The sequence below is a fragment of the Asparagus officinalis genome, chromosome 6 (assembly GCF_001876935.1).
Source record: "Asparagus officinalis chromosome 6, Aspof.V1, whole genome shotgun sequence".
Classification (NCBI taxonomy): Eukaryota; Viridiplantae; Streptophyta; class Magnoliopsida; order Asparagales; family Asparagaceae; genus Asparagus; species Asparagus officinalis.
In genome coordinates, this window is record NC_033799.1 from 3,820,585 (window position 1) to 3,835,321 (window position 14,737).

Consider the following 14,737-nt stretch of genomic DNA (forward strand, 5'->3'; position numbering starts at 1 on the left):
GAGGACGACGACGACGAGGAAGAAGATCTTGGTAGCTTTGCCAACATAACACAGCATTGCGTCCTGTTTGCAAATTTGCTGCTGAAGGGCTCTGTGCTTGTTTCTGTGGATGGCTGAGGGGTCTGGGCTCTACGGGGGTTCACGTGGAAGGCATAAGCAGGACAAGAGAATGTGACGTTGATGAGTGGAGGGGCGTTAAAATATGCACACGGTATTTTGTGCTGCTAAATTTCTTGGTTGGATTATTTGCTCAAATTTGCACATGTAGTCTCTCCCTCTATGGGCTTGCTGTCGGCTGGGGGTTCACGTGGAGGCCAGGACAGCAGCTGGTGAGAGCAAGATGTCAATCTACGAGCGAAGCTTTTGTGGTTTAATTGCTCCTTATTTTTTTTTTGGACTTGTGACGATGCGCAACCAAACAAGTGTGGGACTTTTGGAGCTAATTAATTGTAACTACATGCAATCCCAACTCTTTGTGAACAAATACATACGTAGCCTAGTGCATAATTATTGCGTCCAATGGGGAGAAATACGGTAGTAACGTTTTTGTACAGTAGTACGCATACAGTCTCGACATCGATCTAACATTAGAAACCAAACTAAAAATACATCATACTTGCTACAAAATAAACATCTAAGTCAAATACATAAACAGGTCAATCGAAACTATTCTCTTCATCATTGGAGCGAATGGAGCTAGAAGAGAAAGAATTACTCAATATCATGCGCGCATATTAATTTCTCTTCATCATTGGAGCGAATGGAGCTAGAAGAGAAAGAATTACTCAATATCATGCGCGCATATTAATACGAAAACTCTAGACCATTTTGAACCTGTAGAAGAGAAAGAATTACTCAATATCATGCGCGCATATTAATACGAAAACTCTAGACCATTTTGAACCTGTGTGGCCATCGCTATACAAATTACAATACAACACAACACAATGTTAGAAGATTGTCAGCAGCTACATCTTCAGCCATAGCTTAGCCTTGAATCTAAGGATCTCATCTGAGTCTGACGGCGAGGGATCCCAATCTCACATGAGTTCACCCGTGCAGCAAACCGAAGGGAACATATCGATTCTCCTGCTGAGGATACCTCGGGAGAGATGTTCACGAACATCAGGGTTTTCGAGTCACCCCCAAGGCAAGGCTAGAAGATCACAGAAACAAAAATTGGATATAAGTTTACTGAGAATTAAATTGTGTACAAGGTTCACACTTACAAGGAACCTGTCATGAGCTTCACAGGAAAACACTCAAAACTCTTTTCATTAGAGGAAGCGGCACAAATATTTTCACTAAGCTACCATATGCATAACCACCATCGAAAAGTTACATGTGATATACATGTGATCTTCTCTAGATGAGTTCACCGCATTTTGTTTATATAAACTAGTTTAGTTTGCAGTCGACAATTGTAAATGCAGGTGGTTCAATCTTTTTACAAGTATTGCTAATCTCATTATAAGGTTTATGGCATCTTTCTTGAATAAATATAGTTTAAGATATTTCCTTCATAAACCCTGATAGTTTATGACTGCTTCCTAAAAGTTACCCCTAGATTAGTTTCAACTTAATGTCAGGATAGGTTATAACCTACTTCAAAATTTTGAGATGCAATTACCTGGAGAAGATATGTAAGCTTAGAGTTCCTGTATGGAACATGATCGTCTTTCTTCGCAATTGCAAAGATGACATCGCTCAAAGCTGATAAACTTTTGTTAATTGCCTATAAAATGCGCCAAAAAAAAATTAACAGTCTTTCTTATAGAACTTTAAAACAAAATACGATAAACTATTTACCATTAGAAAGCAATATTACCTGTGTTTCTTTTAGACGATCTCCAGTCGAACCACTTTTGGCCAGTCGCTCACTTCCAGCAAGATCAATAAGGTTAAGTACCCCTTGAACATGTTGATCCGTACTCTGAAGTTCAGTAATCACCAGTTAGAATTCATGTGCAAAACAGTAGGGATGTTATTAAAAAATGACTAAAGAGTCTACCTCATTAACTCCTGATATCCGTAAAGTAAAGACAAAATGACTTCGTGATGATTGTTCGTTCATTTGTGTCCTGCCCACAGACCTGGGAAAAAATTTGACAAATCTCTTTACATTTGTGTTCAATAACAGCTAAACAATGTGAATATTAGGCGTAATAAAGTGTAAAATTAGTACATGTGATAAGAAAAGCGACACTGAAGGATGTAAATCTTCTAGTCTACACATTATGGTTCTAGTATTGAAACATGTGTTCGCTTGGCGCAAGATAGTCACTTCTTAAAGACAACACTAGTGAAGGAAGTAACTCTTCTAGTCTACCTTAAGATTAAAGGCTTCTCAAAAATATCTAATAAAAATATTTTTCAAAATATGTTGCAATCCAAAAGAAATACGAGTGACCATCAACTATCAGAAGAAATGCTATTAAATTTTCATTCGTATCTAATTCAAAACATAATGGAATATAAATCTGTTTAAGAGTCAAATACCTGCTTTGTGCAGCTTGCCGCAAGAGAAATGAAACCTCCTTAATGCTGCAAACGTCCACAACTGTAAGATCCGATACATGAGTATTACCGTTAGAATCATGCTTGATTGCAAATTTGCTATGGGCAGCAGTAGCATCAAAATTGCTAGAACGAATTGGGGCCAACAAGTCACGAATGGTTTCATTGTATATCTCCAACATTGAGGCCTATAAATAATTAGAAGAAAAATAGTACTTTAAAAAAAGAATGTTTAAATAACCAACCGAAGCAGTATATAGACACTACTGACCTGCATTTTGTACTTCCAACCTTGACTTTCCAAAGATTGGCTGATCTGAAAAATTTGTTCTAACGAGCGAGGTATCAATCCTTTCTGCTCAGAAGCTTCTGGTTGTCCCATCATGGTATATGTCTTGCCAGAACCAGTTTGTCCATAGGCAAATATGCAAACCTAGCAAAAGTAGCACGCGAACATTTGAATTACCTGATAAAGTGACCTAAAGTCTACGATATGCTCATAAAAACAACAAGAGAAGGGACAATATTTAGGCAAGCAACTTATGTTGATTAACCAATTAGGATTCAGTGACCTTAAAAGTTCTAAGAAGATAAAAAACAGTCTCAGGTGAAACCCTTTAAAGTTTATGGAAATATAAGATTCACAAATAGATTGAAAAAGAGAGAGCAACCAACCTTAAAACCTTCTGACGATCAACTATGCACAAGCAATCTTTAATTCTTTATTGTATATCCTTAATTACAACTACATCTACTTTTTAACTACATCCTCCTCTCCACTTTTTTCACCTTTAAACACAAGTTAGTTGCTTTCAGAATCCTTCTCCTACTCCACATCTAAATCTTATTTAATTCATTGTGTCAGTATGAGTCCAATAGTAATTTGTAGAGATGTATATTTTTGGTTCTTTGTTGCAATCGTGTTGCCAATTATGTGGTGGTCATACCATGGTACTTACTAGTGTTAAGGAAAGATGAATGCTATTGACATGAGGACTTAAAAAAAATCCTTGCTGTTAAATTTAGATAAAATTAGAAAGGAACTTCTATTTACACGGTATGCATGATTGGACAGCAGAATGTAATGATATATTATTAACAAAGATGATAAGGAAACAATGCAATGATGAAGCAAATATAAGGTACCTTGTAGCCATCAAGTGCACTCTGTACAAGCTGTGAAATTTCCACAAATACATCTTCTTGTGACGCTTTATGATCAAATACTTTGTCAAAGGTGAATGAATATCTTTGATCTGCTCATGATGTGAATAATTGCAATTTACTATAACATAACCAATAAGCGTTAAGTTATTATGTTGAGGATGAAGACATATATAAGGATTTTACCATGGTGCATCAAGTCAATGCCTCGCCCAAGAAATTCAAATGATGTGGGGTAGGAAACAATAGCACCATCTACCTCATTACAGTCACTGTCATGTACTGGCCTCACTCTGCAAAATACTCGAATATTTCCTTTAAGCTCCTGAAGATTAAAACAACAATCATCATCCAAATAATTTGACTATATATCATGGATAGGTAAAGAGAAAAAAAAATACCAGAATAGTGTTATGCAATTTCTTGCGCAATTTCTCGGCTTCAAAGATCTGAATATCAGCATCAATAACACGATTTTGCAATACTTTTATCGTATTCTTCTGCTCTTCATATTCAGTCATTACTTCAATAGCTGTTAAGTCAGCTCTCTAGATAAATAAATGGAATGTGTCAAAACCAGGTCTTATCTTACATAACATTGACACAAGAATGGACTCACTTTTTGAGAAGGCAATTTTTGCCTAATAAACATATATATATGTTCATAATGCCAAACAACACTATCTGCAAAGGTGTTTACCTTCAGTTTTTCATTAGCCGCCTCAACTTGGGATTCTAATAGCTGGATTCGTTCCTTTTGTGAAGAGCATGTTGCCTGCACATTAATAACAACAACGTAAGTAATATAGCTATGAGCAACCAACTTAATTGATTGATAGATTAATTAAAGAAGAGGGTAACCTCAAGGGTAGTTCTAGTTGTCGTAATAGTATCCAACTCCTTGGAAGTCTTTCCAGTAAGTTCCTTGTAGTTGGCGAGCTCAATACTCAAACTCTGGACCTGTGATAACTGATGATCACGATCATCTCTTACTTGCTGCAGTTCGGCTCTAAGGCAACCAACTTCTTTTCTTAACTCTTCTTTAAGCTTTATAGCTTCTTGTTGAGAAGACTGAGGAAGAAGCCAGATAAAAGAACTCTTTGTTAGGAAAGTAATGTAGTACTTTGATATTGGAGAAAATAAGCATTTAATACAGTCTAGTAAGCAAATACTGAATGAAGAAGCAAACCCTGGAAGAGTCCAACTGAGACTTAAGCAAGTTAGTATGATCCCTTAAACTTGCAATAGTTTCCATCATTGCAGTCTTCTCTGTATGCATTTTTGAGATGGCTTCCCCAGTTTTAACAGATTCTGCCTGAAGATTGCTATTATATTGTTGCAAGCTGGTGTTATACTCCTGTAACCTCTTATTGGTATCTTGAAGCAATTTAATCTAGATGGTATTTGAAACAGGAAAAAAAGGTTAGCACAACATCTTAAAGTGTCAATCAGATATTTTAATTAACAAGGATACCTGATCACTATTCCGTTTCAAATCTTCTGTAGTTCTTTCAAGTTCCTCTGCTAATGAAGCTCGTAATCTATCTGAAGCAACCCTAGCTTCTGCTTCTTCCCTGAAAGATTTACTTATAGCCTACAAATTTATCCTAATTAGAAGTGGGGAAGGCAATGGAAGAAAACATGTTAAAAGTACACATACCAATTTTTCAGCTTCCTCCCTGCTCAACTTCTCCTGCAAAGACGCACATTGTCCCTGAAGATCTTCAATTCTTGAATTTAGTTCCTCAATGTTAATTTTCATTTGGGTCTCTACATAATATAATAATAAAGAACTATATTAGCAGCAAACTACATCAAACGGTAGAGGTTGTTGGAAAAATGCTAAGGGTGTATATTACACACCAACATAATAGCAGCAAACTTCAGATATCTAAAAAGCATCTTGTAAATGGAAGTTTTTTAACATATTAGGCTAATACCGAATTAGGGGAGAAATTGATAATTACCTATCTCGGCATGCCTTTTCTCTTCAGCTTCAGACAAACTCCTAAGCTTCTCCTGCTCCAATAGATACCCATCTTCAAGCTCCATGAACCATCTGATGCAAGCTTTTAGCTTCTTGATGTACTCTATCATCTGCTCATTTTTTCCCTGAAGACATACAATGCTTTCAAAAATTAGGGAAATTGTGAGGTTTGATTCAAAGTAACTATCACAACAAGTAGCAGTGTATAAATCCAAAGTAGAAGCACAAAGTAACAAGGAAAGACAGAAGTGCCCACAAACACTAATAGGTGCAAAAAAGGTAACAAGTAATGTAATGGCTAATTTCATTCCATAAAATATCACTGTTATACCAGGTATGTCGACATTAGAAAATGCAGCATACTGCTGAATTTCCACTCATATAAATTACTCAAAATTTATTAGTCAATCTTTAGCTTTTATTAGACGCAATCTGAAATTTAGCCTGTACCTACAGACCTTTTCAATAGCCAATCCAAAAGGTAAACATTACCTAAAAAACTATACATAGGCTATCAGTGATGACACTCACTTCAGAAACAAAAGATCTTAAAATCCTGGAAAGGATGAAACTAAACTGCTCACATGAGGACTATATTTTGGTAGAATCCCAGCACAACCTGGACTTTAGCCAAACCTTTTCTAATTCCAAGAAATAAAAACACGCAATTTATAAGGTAAATATCGCTTGCTGAATATTCATGGTCTGGAATTATCTATAGGAAGAACATGGATAGGAGACCGAAATGAATAAAATCCATTAACCATTGAAGGAAGGAAAAGACCACAAATTGTTAATACACAAAATCACCAACTCAACAACCATAAAATTTTCATGTTGACATTTGTTATCTACAACATACAGATAAAAGTTAACTTGATTAAAGCTTAATCACACACTAGGTCTCGTGAGATTTTCCTCCGCAGTCTATGATCTACAAAATGGACTCAAACTAGCTAAAAGTAGAAATCTCCATTAGCATTTCACTTTGAGCAAGACCTCACCTTCTTTCAACATTTCCCAATATAATTCTAACATAGATCTTATAACTAAGAAAACTCGCAAAAATGCATAAAGTTGATACCAAGATTTTCAAAGATTGGATAAAAACAACAAACAGAAAGCCAACACAATGTTTCATGAAACCTAAACTTATAGCATGATCTCACTCTTTCTCAGCTATTTCATCATATACATATCAGAAAGATTTTCTAAAGGAACAATGACACCTGAAAATAACACGCGCCATTAACTATGCAAAGCAAGATGTAACCCCTTTACACAATCATGAGCCTGTAGTCACAATACAAAATTTGTCCACAAATTGCATCAAAACATTAACAAACTAGCAAATACAACAACAACAACAACAACAACAACAACAACAACAGAGCTTTTATTCCAAATGTTTGGGGTTGGCTACATAAATCACATTCTTCCATTTCGTTCTATTGTGGGCCATCTCTCTTGTTAAGTTAACCATTATCATATCCTTGTTAATTGCTTCCAGGTTCTTTGAGGTCTACCACTAGATCTCTTTGCCCCCCTCACTTTTACTAACCAGTGCACTAAGAGGTCTCCATTGTACATGAATAAACTAGCAAATGAAAACTGACAAAAAAAATTACCTTGAGATCAGTTTTAAACTTCCCCTTTATTTTCTCACTGAGCAACCTCTCGACATCCTCCCTCGAGCTGAACTCAATCCCACCAACAGTACTCCCGGCATCAGAGTTTGCAGCAGACGTCGGATCAGCGGGCCCAACGTTGACCGCTGAAAGTACCTGCCGAGGCCGGAGATTGGTGGTATTGGGTCCCACCATCTTTCCAACTGTTATCCTCCTCCGCTTGTCCATGGGCGTCTCATCTAAATTCTCCTTCTATAAGAATCAGGGCATCAAATTAATTACCTCAATTTTCTGTGTGCTATCAGAAACTAGAGTAAAGTGTCCCTAGAAACCATAAACTCTGCGAAAGAGCAAAGAAAACAGTGGAATTCTAGAGAAATTTCAAGAAATTGAAGGAGGGGCCGAAGATTACAGTGGTCGAGGGGGCTCGAGGAATGTTCTGCCCACGCGAATACATCGCTTAAAGAAGAATCACTCCGCCAAAAAATAGCAAAAAGAATTAGGGTTAGGGTTTCAAACGGAGCTTTCAATTAGGCGCTGGTGGGGGCTTTGAGTGGAGTGAAAGGAAAGATCGAGGCGGTCGCAGCCGTTGCTCTCCCAACCAAAAACAATATAAAATTAAAAATTCCAACGAAAAAGATGTCCTGTTTTTTGTTCCTGGGCTCAAAATTAGGGTTCCTGATCGAGATGAGAGAGAGAGAGAGAGAGAGAGCAGGGGGGCTCTTTTTTCGATTTTGAAATGGAGAAAGAGGCGGACTTTGGAAAATCATTAACGAAAAAGGTGTCGGGTTTCGGGTCCAGACCCGGTTTGATCACAACGGTCGAAAACGTTTAACAGGGTCGTCCCCCAAACGTTGGATTATTTACGAGAAGGGATCTTTTTGAGTTTGGGGTTCTGCGAAATTGACTCCTTAGAGCATCTCCAACAGCTTCTCTAAAATTTTCTTCAAAATGAGGAAGCAAAAGTTATATTCTCCAAATTATTTTTACACCAATTCCAACAGCTTCCTCATTTTGAAGAATCTATTTTTTCCACCAAAAATTTGGAGAATGCTGCAAATTTGGGGAAGCATCCCCATTTTTTCTTCTCCACCCTATTTTGAGGAATGAGATGGAAAATCTGTTGGACCAAAAACCTAACTATATTCTCCAAAAGTAAGAAATGAGGAAGATGTTGGAGATGCTCTTACATCTTTATAATATTTTGGAATTTGCCCCTCAAATCATTGAAACTACTATTCAGACCCCAAATCAAAAATTAGTTCATGCAATTAGCGAGTTAGTAAAATTTAGACGGAATATTCAGGCAATAGACTATAATATAACAAGGGTTTTTAGGGATCAAAAAGCAACTTCCAAAAAGTTGAGTGGCTCATTTCAAAATATTAAATGTTTTGAGGGACCAATATTTATGAAAACACACTGAACTTTTCATTTTGTGGTTGGGACTCGCACTTCAATTTGGTGAGCTGGTCACATTCAAATTGAGACCCAAAGGAACTCAAATACATGGGACACGTCCATCCACAACATCTTGTTATGTAGACATGAAGAGATAATGAAATTTGGACTAGCAAATTAGAGGAAAAATGACTTGCCACTTACCCTTGTTAGGAAAAAGTCCACTAATTATCATCACATGGTTTCCTTTGTCCCTAATTAGAGGGCATGTGGCCACGATATCATGACATAGGCGGGGAATATAAGGTGGTTACCAATTTGGTGATCATGATTTGTTATGATAATGTGAATTTGCGACTTTTGTGGGAGGAAAGTTGAAGGAGAGCACCTAACTTGCAAACATTGTGATATAATTAATGGTTGCAAATGAGCTAAGGGTTTTTAAGTTATCTGAATAAAGTCGTGGTATGATATGTTTCTCTTCTTTGACTGCTAGTTGTTTGCGTCAAAAGTTGATTTTGTCATGGAATTCATTATATCTTCGGTCGATTACAATAAATTCAAAAAAAAAGATAGCCTTTTTATAAGACTCCTTTTACACAACAAAAGGAAAAATTACAACTCTTGAGAAACAAACGCAGGATCGTTGTTTGGATCGCTGCTTGCGTGGGATCTTTGCCTGTGCCGGGAGCGCTTTGACTCGTGGACCACCAAATCACAGATTCTGATTGAATCGTGAGGGGTTTAATGATTCTTCCTTCGTTTATCGAAGTGAGAATTTGAAACGATATCTTATCAAAGTAAGATAGTCGTTCTTCTTGAAATCAAGTCAAAGCTCGAATCTCAAGGGATTGCCGGAAGCTCAAGAACTCTGCTCTGTCTGCTCTGAAGTGCTCAAAATGATCAGCCCCTCTCAAAAATGGCCTTCGGGGGGTATTTATAACCCCTAGGAACAGTTGGCGGAAAACAAGCTCGCGAGATAGCAATTATGCCTGTGCCTCGGCTGCCGCGGAGAAAGTGTTGCTGTCTCGGCGGGCGAGACGTGTTTGCTGTCTCGGCCCGCGAGAGCAGTAAACCCCTGTCTCGGAAAAGGAATAATTGAACTGGCAGTTTTCCGCTGTACACTGCCTTTGCCGGAACGTTTTCAAACTCCGTTATTTTGGGAGCAGTTATCAAACAGGGTGATTCACTCGGCCCACTGACGTTATTCGCCACTGGTTTATTGAACAGTTAAGTGCCGAAACGTCGTTGGCGGTAATGCAAAGTAGTTTTTAACGCCTCTCGAGAGCTGTCTAACGCGAGAACCGTAAATTCTGTCTGCTACGGATCGACAGGTAAAGACTGCTCTCCACGGCGAGACAGTGAAAGACTGTCTCCAGCTGGCGACGACAGTGAAGATGTCTTCGCGTTGGCAGCAGTAAAAGGTGTCTCACCCGCGAGACAGTAAAAGACTGTCTCGCCACGGCAGACAGTCAAGTCTGTCTCGGTGGCGAGACAGTAAAGACTGTCTCCGTGCGGACAGTCTATACTTGTGTTCTTTTTGACATTTTGGATGACGTTCTTTTGAGCTGTAGTTGGATATCTGTCAGCATTTTTGACGCCTACAATACTCCCTCCAAGTATTCCAGACTCAATCTTTTATAGAGGAGTTCTGGGATGCTTTGGATAAGATAGGTTTTACTTATGATCCTTTCAATGCTTGATTGGTAGATATAGAAGACCTATAGATGGCTTCAACACTTGATCCTCTTTGTCTCTCAGACTATTCCAGTGCTTTGTAGAATAGCTAAGTCTTTCGGCATGGCGTTCATGCTTTGACCGAGTCTCCGAGATCGTTGAATTGAAGCTGAATTTGTACTTGTGAATCAGCTTTTGTCATCAAATTGATACCGCATTGTTAAATGTCTGTATCAGTCTTCATAGAACACAGTTTATACTCATAGTATTTTTTTTATTGAGTTCTCCGGGAAATAGTTTAACCTCGTATACCCGTTGGGAAGTAGTCAGTTATTCTTAAGAATATTTTGAGTGATATTCTCCCAGAAACTTCCTGTTGATGGTAGGGAAACAGTTGTTAGACTCGTGTAGCCTATTGGAGTAATATGATCTTTTTTGTTGGAGAGATGAACCCCCAATGATGGACGAGAGAAGAATTTTAATATTCTATCTCCCTGGTCCTCTTGTTCTGTTGGTAAGAGATGAACCGAATGATGGACGAGGAACGAATTTTAATTCTACTCTCCTGGTCTCATTGTTTGTTGGTAGAGATAAACCCGAAATCGGAAGAGGAATTCTTATGATTCTATCTCCTTGGTGTAAAGGAAACTCAAAATGAGATCTCCACTTAGAGAATCTGGATTGGTTTGAATAATCCTAACTGTCATAAGGTTTGATTATTCAATTCAAAGCTGGACCTTTCGTTCGCAAAATGAATCGAAAGGAGATTTTGGTTGTGGTCCTAACTGTAGTAAGGTTTGACCAAGTGGAAGTTTCGAGGTGATCCTAACTGTAGGAAGGTTTGATCACTCGATTTATGGACCTCTCGTTCATTAAAGGAATCGAGAGGGGATTTTGGCTTTGGTCCTAACTGTTTAAAGGTTTGACCAAATAGGAGTTTTGAGACGATCCTAACTGTAGGAAGGTTTGATCGCTCGATTTATGGACCTCTCGTTCATTGAAGGAATCGAAAGGGGATTTTGGCTTTGGTCATAACTGTTTAAAGGTTTGACCAGATGTGAGTTTGATACGATCCTAACTGTTTAAAGGTTTGATCGTTCAATTTGTGGGCATCTCGTTCATGGAAGGAATCGAGAGGGGGATTTTGGATTTGGTCCTAACTGTTTAAAGGTTTGACCAGACGGGAATTTGAGACGATCCTAACTATTTAAAGGTTTGATCGTCCAATTTGAGTGGACCTCTCGTTCATTGAAGGAATCGAGAGGGGGTTTTGGATTTGGTCCTAACTGTTTAAAGGTTTGACCAAAATATGAGTTTTGTGAGGGAAGATTGATCTAAAGAGGTGATCGAATCTCATCTCAGCAAAAGAGTGTTCGGAAATTATAATAGGAGTTTAGTATTTATCATTTTGTTCATAATAATCGGGTTATCCCTAAGAATATTATTTAACATTCTTCCGGGAACTTCCCGTTACATGAATTGTCGACCCCCAGCTTTCTTTGCAAAACTGGGTATAACGAGGAGTACATCATCCTCAGTCACATGTTCGGGTTATCCTTAAGAATATAAGATTCTCTAGGAACTTCTCGTTACATAAATCATCCACCCCCAGCTTCCTTTGTGAAGCTGGGTTTACCATTGTATTCAGTTGGATGACCGAGAAGCAATTTATACTCGTATACTCATTGGAGTGAGGGGAAACAGTTTATACTCATGCACCCACTGGAGTTAGAGTCGTTTTTACCCGGCTTGTTTCGCCGTTATAACGCCGGAGTCAATTAAGGCTTGGATTTTGTTTTTGAGTCCAAAGCAAATCTCGGTGGGATGAAGAACCCTTCGGTGATACGCACAGTAGTTTGGATCCATAACCCTCTTAGCTCCCTCCTGGTCTTTAATAGGTGGTAGTTCGATTTTGTCATTGGCGAGGAGGTATTTCAAAATGGCTGGAGCTTCATCATCTTCGAAAGAATACTCCTTTTGAAACCTCGGATCGGGAGTCGTGTTTCCAGTGATTGTAGATGTCGTCGGTCGGCTTCTCTCAGCTTTCTTTCTTTTAAGAAAGTGTTCAGCTTGTTCACCGCGCATTTTCAAATCTTTCCAAGTTTTGGATGGTACGACCCCCAGAGCTTCCAGAACATCGATAGAGAGATTATTGTGGCATGTTTGCAGAATGAACTCCTCTGTAACAGGATCTCTGCAATTCATTGCCATGTTACGGAAGCGCTTGACAAAATTGTCAACTGACTCTTCGTCTTTTTGCTTTTTCTTTTTCTTTATCTTCTAAAAAAAACTAATTTTCTTTCTTTTCTTTAAGAAAAAAAAATAAAAAAAAAATAAAAAGAAATATTTTGGTGTATGCAACAATGGATTAGGGATAATACACATCGATTAATTTGCTTTGAACCAATCATAGAAATGGAGCATCCTAATCCAATCGAAGGCGGGCCCACGAAGGGTGCCAACGAATGACCGGACCATTAAAGCCTCATTTCCGGAGATCATACCCAAATGAGACTTGAAATAAATCAAGTGCTGAATAGGCGAGCTCTTCCCTTCAAACGGTGTGAAGTTGATCAGATTGAACTTTGCCGGATACGGTATTGAATCCCATTCTCTTGGATATGGATATGGAATACCTGTCTTCTTCACTTCTTGAGCCGTCATCAAAGTGTTGACTTTGTTTTCAAGCTCTTTCATTTTCCCGTCATCGTCTATGTCTTCATTCGAAGGACGTTGAGGAGAATGAGTTAGGCCACCCCCTGTAAGAGGTGCCATTGAACCACCCCCAATATCGTTATTGGGAGGGTGCGTTAAACCACCCCCAGCTTTATTGCTATTTGGAGGTGTATCAGCCATAATGACTTCATCCACTTCTGGATCACTATCATCTACCACATTTTGAGTGTGGCGGCTGGATTCAGCTCTTTGACTGGACTCAGGAGGTTGAGGCCGTTGAGCTAGCAATTCTCTCATTTGTTAGATAGCTAACTCCATCTCGGTCTTCATCTCAGCTCTAATTTCTTCACGTTGCTTCGCTAGAGCTTCTTGAAGCATTTGAGCAAATTGATCAGAGGTGATCGTGAGTACTTCTCTGGTTTGTCCCGTGCTAGACATTGTATCATTAGAAGCGATTGCAGAACAAATGTCCGAGAATTCATCCTCCGAGGATATTCCTTCTTGCATTCTCTTGTAATCTCTGCGTCTGATGGCTCCTAATTGGAGTCGAGACATCCTTTGAGCAATTCTTGGATTGACTTTTCCTTTCGAGGAAAAGTCGGGATTTGAGTCACTTGAATGCCGCTTAGATTTTCTTTTATCACCCACGTTGATGGTGACTTCAGGGAATTCATCATCTTGGGTAGCTGATTTTCTCTTGCGGAAATGTCTCGGCTTAGGCTTCGATATTTCGGTGAAAAGACTGTGGAATACCGAGACTCTTCGTGGGATGGCTTCTCGTTTGAAACAGTCACATTCTGATAGCATTGCTCTAACGAGTCGCGCACAGGAACAATGAGAGTTTATTTCTCGAATAACTCTCTTTCGAAAATTATTCACAACCCCAACTTGATAATACGATTCATCGGTATGATTGCCAAAAAATCGTATCGTCTGTTGGCATGACCTCCCAGGTATGACGATATCATTTGGTGAATGCGTCTTCTTCTGGGGGTGTAAAACCTTGTTGGCATTCTCAGGACAATTTATTTCTGTCTTTGAGCGATCCAAGGTTATGTCGGGAGTCACACGTTTAGAACCACCCCCTTGCGGGTATGGAGTCTTAACGGGCTCCGAATGCTGATTTTGCATAAGTCCAGACTTTGGAATCCAACAAATTTTGTAAAATTTTGGTGGTTCTTTGGCCACCGTTTTCTTGTTTCTTTCTCGTCTTTGTTGTAAGAGAGCACGGGCATAAGCAGCGTTTGCACGACGCTTTTGTATACGTTCTTTGAGGGTTGAGCGAGCCCTCTTGACTAAAGTCCATTCATCTGTCGTTAGTTTAGCAGAGATATGAGTAATTGGTCGTTGAGACAACTGAACCACTTGATGCCTCCTCGACTCTAGGTCCGCGTGATAACGAACCCCGTCGGTTTGTTCTAAGGCCTTAGCTATTTGACGAGCGCGGCGCTGACGTTGTCTTTGACGAGCCCTCTTCGTCAGTGCCGGTGGGCTTTGATTTGATGACTCTTTAACTAGATAAGAGTCATTGTGAGCAGAGGTGTTGCGAGTAAAATCTTTAGCAACAATCAGGCGAGAGTCTTCATTTTGTGCCTTCTTTGGCATGTAGGTCTTCCTCAATTGTGAGATCCTCTTGTACTTGCGAGACAATGAAGATCTTAAAGAGGATGATAAGAGATATTCCTCA

The 14,737-nt window shown here is 38.9% G+C and overlaps 1 protein-coding gene across 1 annotated transcript; it reads right to left on the minus strand.

Annotated features, from left to right (window-relative positions):
• LOC109844479 (kinesin-like protein KIN-14H) lies at positions 841 to 8,038 on the minus strand. Its single transcript, XM_020413531.1, has 17 exons — positions 7,709 to 8,038; positions 7,297 to 7,548; positions 5,649 to 5,793; positions 5,342 to 5,451; positions 5,156 to 5,275; positions 4,871 to 5,074; positions 4,543 to 4,752; positions 4,382 to 4,456; positions 4,083 to 4,229; positions 3,868 to 4,006; positions 3,664 to 3,773; positions 2,789 to 2,950; positions 2,500 to 2,705; positions 2,012 to 2,093; positions 1,829 to 1,933; positions 1,631 to 1,735; positions 841 to 1,156 (listed from the first exon to the last, which is right to left on the minus strand). Exons 1-17 carry the CDS (start codon positions 7,751 to 7,753, stop codon positions 977 to 979), a joined length of 2,397 nt encoding a protein of 798 aa, XP_020269120.1. The 5' UTR covers positions 7,754 to 8,038; the 3' UTR covers positions 841 to 976.

Excerpts from the sequence above, each read along its gene's own strand:
- LOC109844479 (XM_020413531.1), bottom strand. The coding sequence starts at position 7,753 with ATGTATTCGCGTGGGCAGAACATTCCTCGAGCCCCCTCGACCACT. Across the intron at positions 2,094-2,499 it reads CGGCAAGCTGCACAAAGCAG|GTCTGTGGGCAGGACACAAA; the intron begins GTATTTGACTCT and ends ATTTTTTCCCAG. Across the intron at positions 1,736-1,828 it reads ATCGTCTAAAAGAAACACAG|GCAATTAACAAAAGTTTATC; the intron begins GTAATATTGCTT and ends CGCATTTTATAG.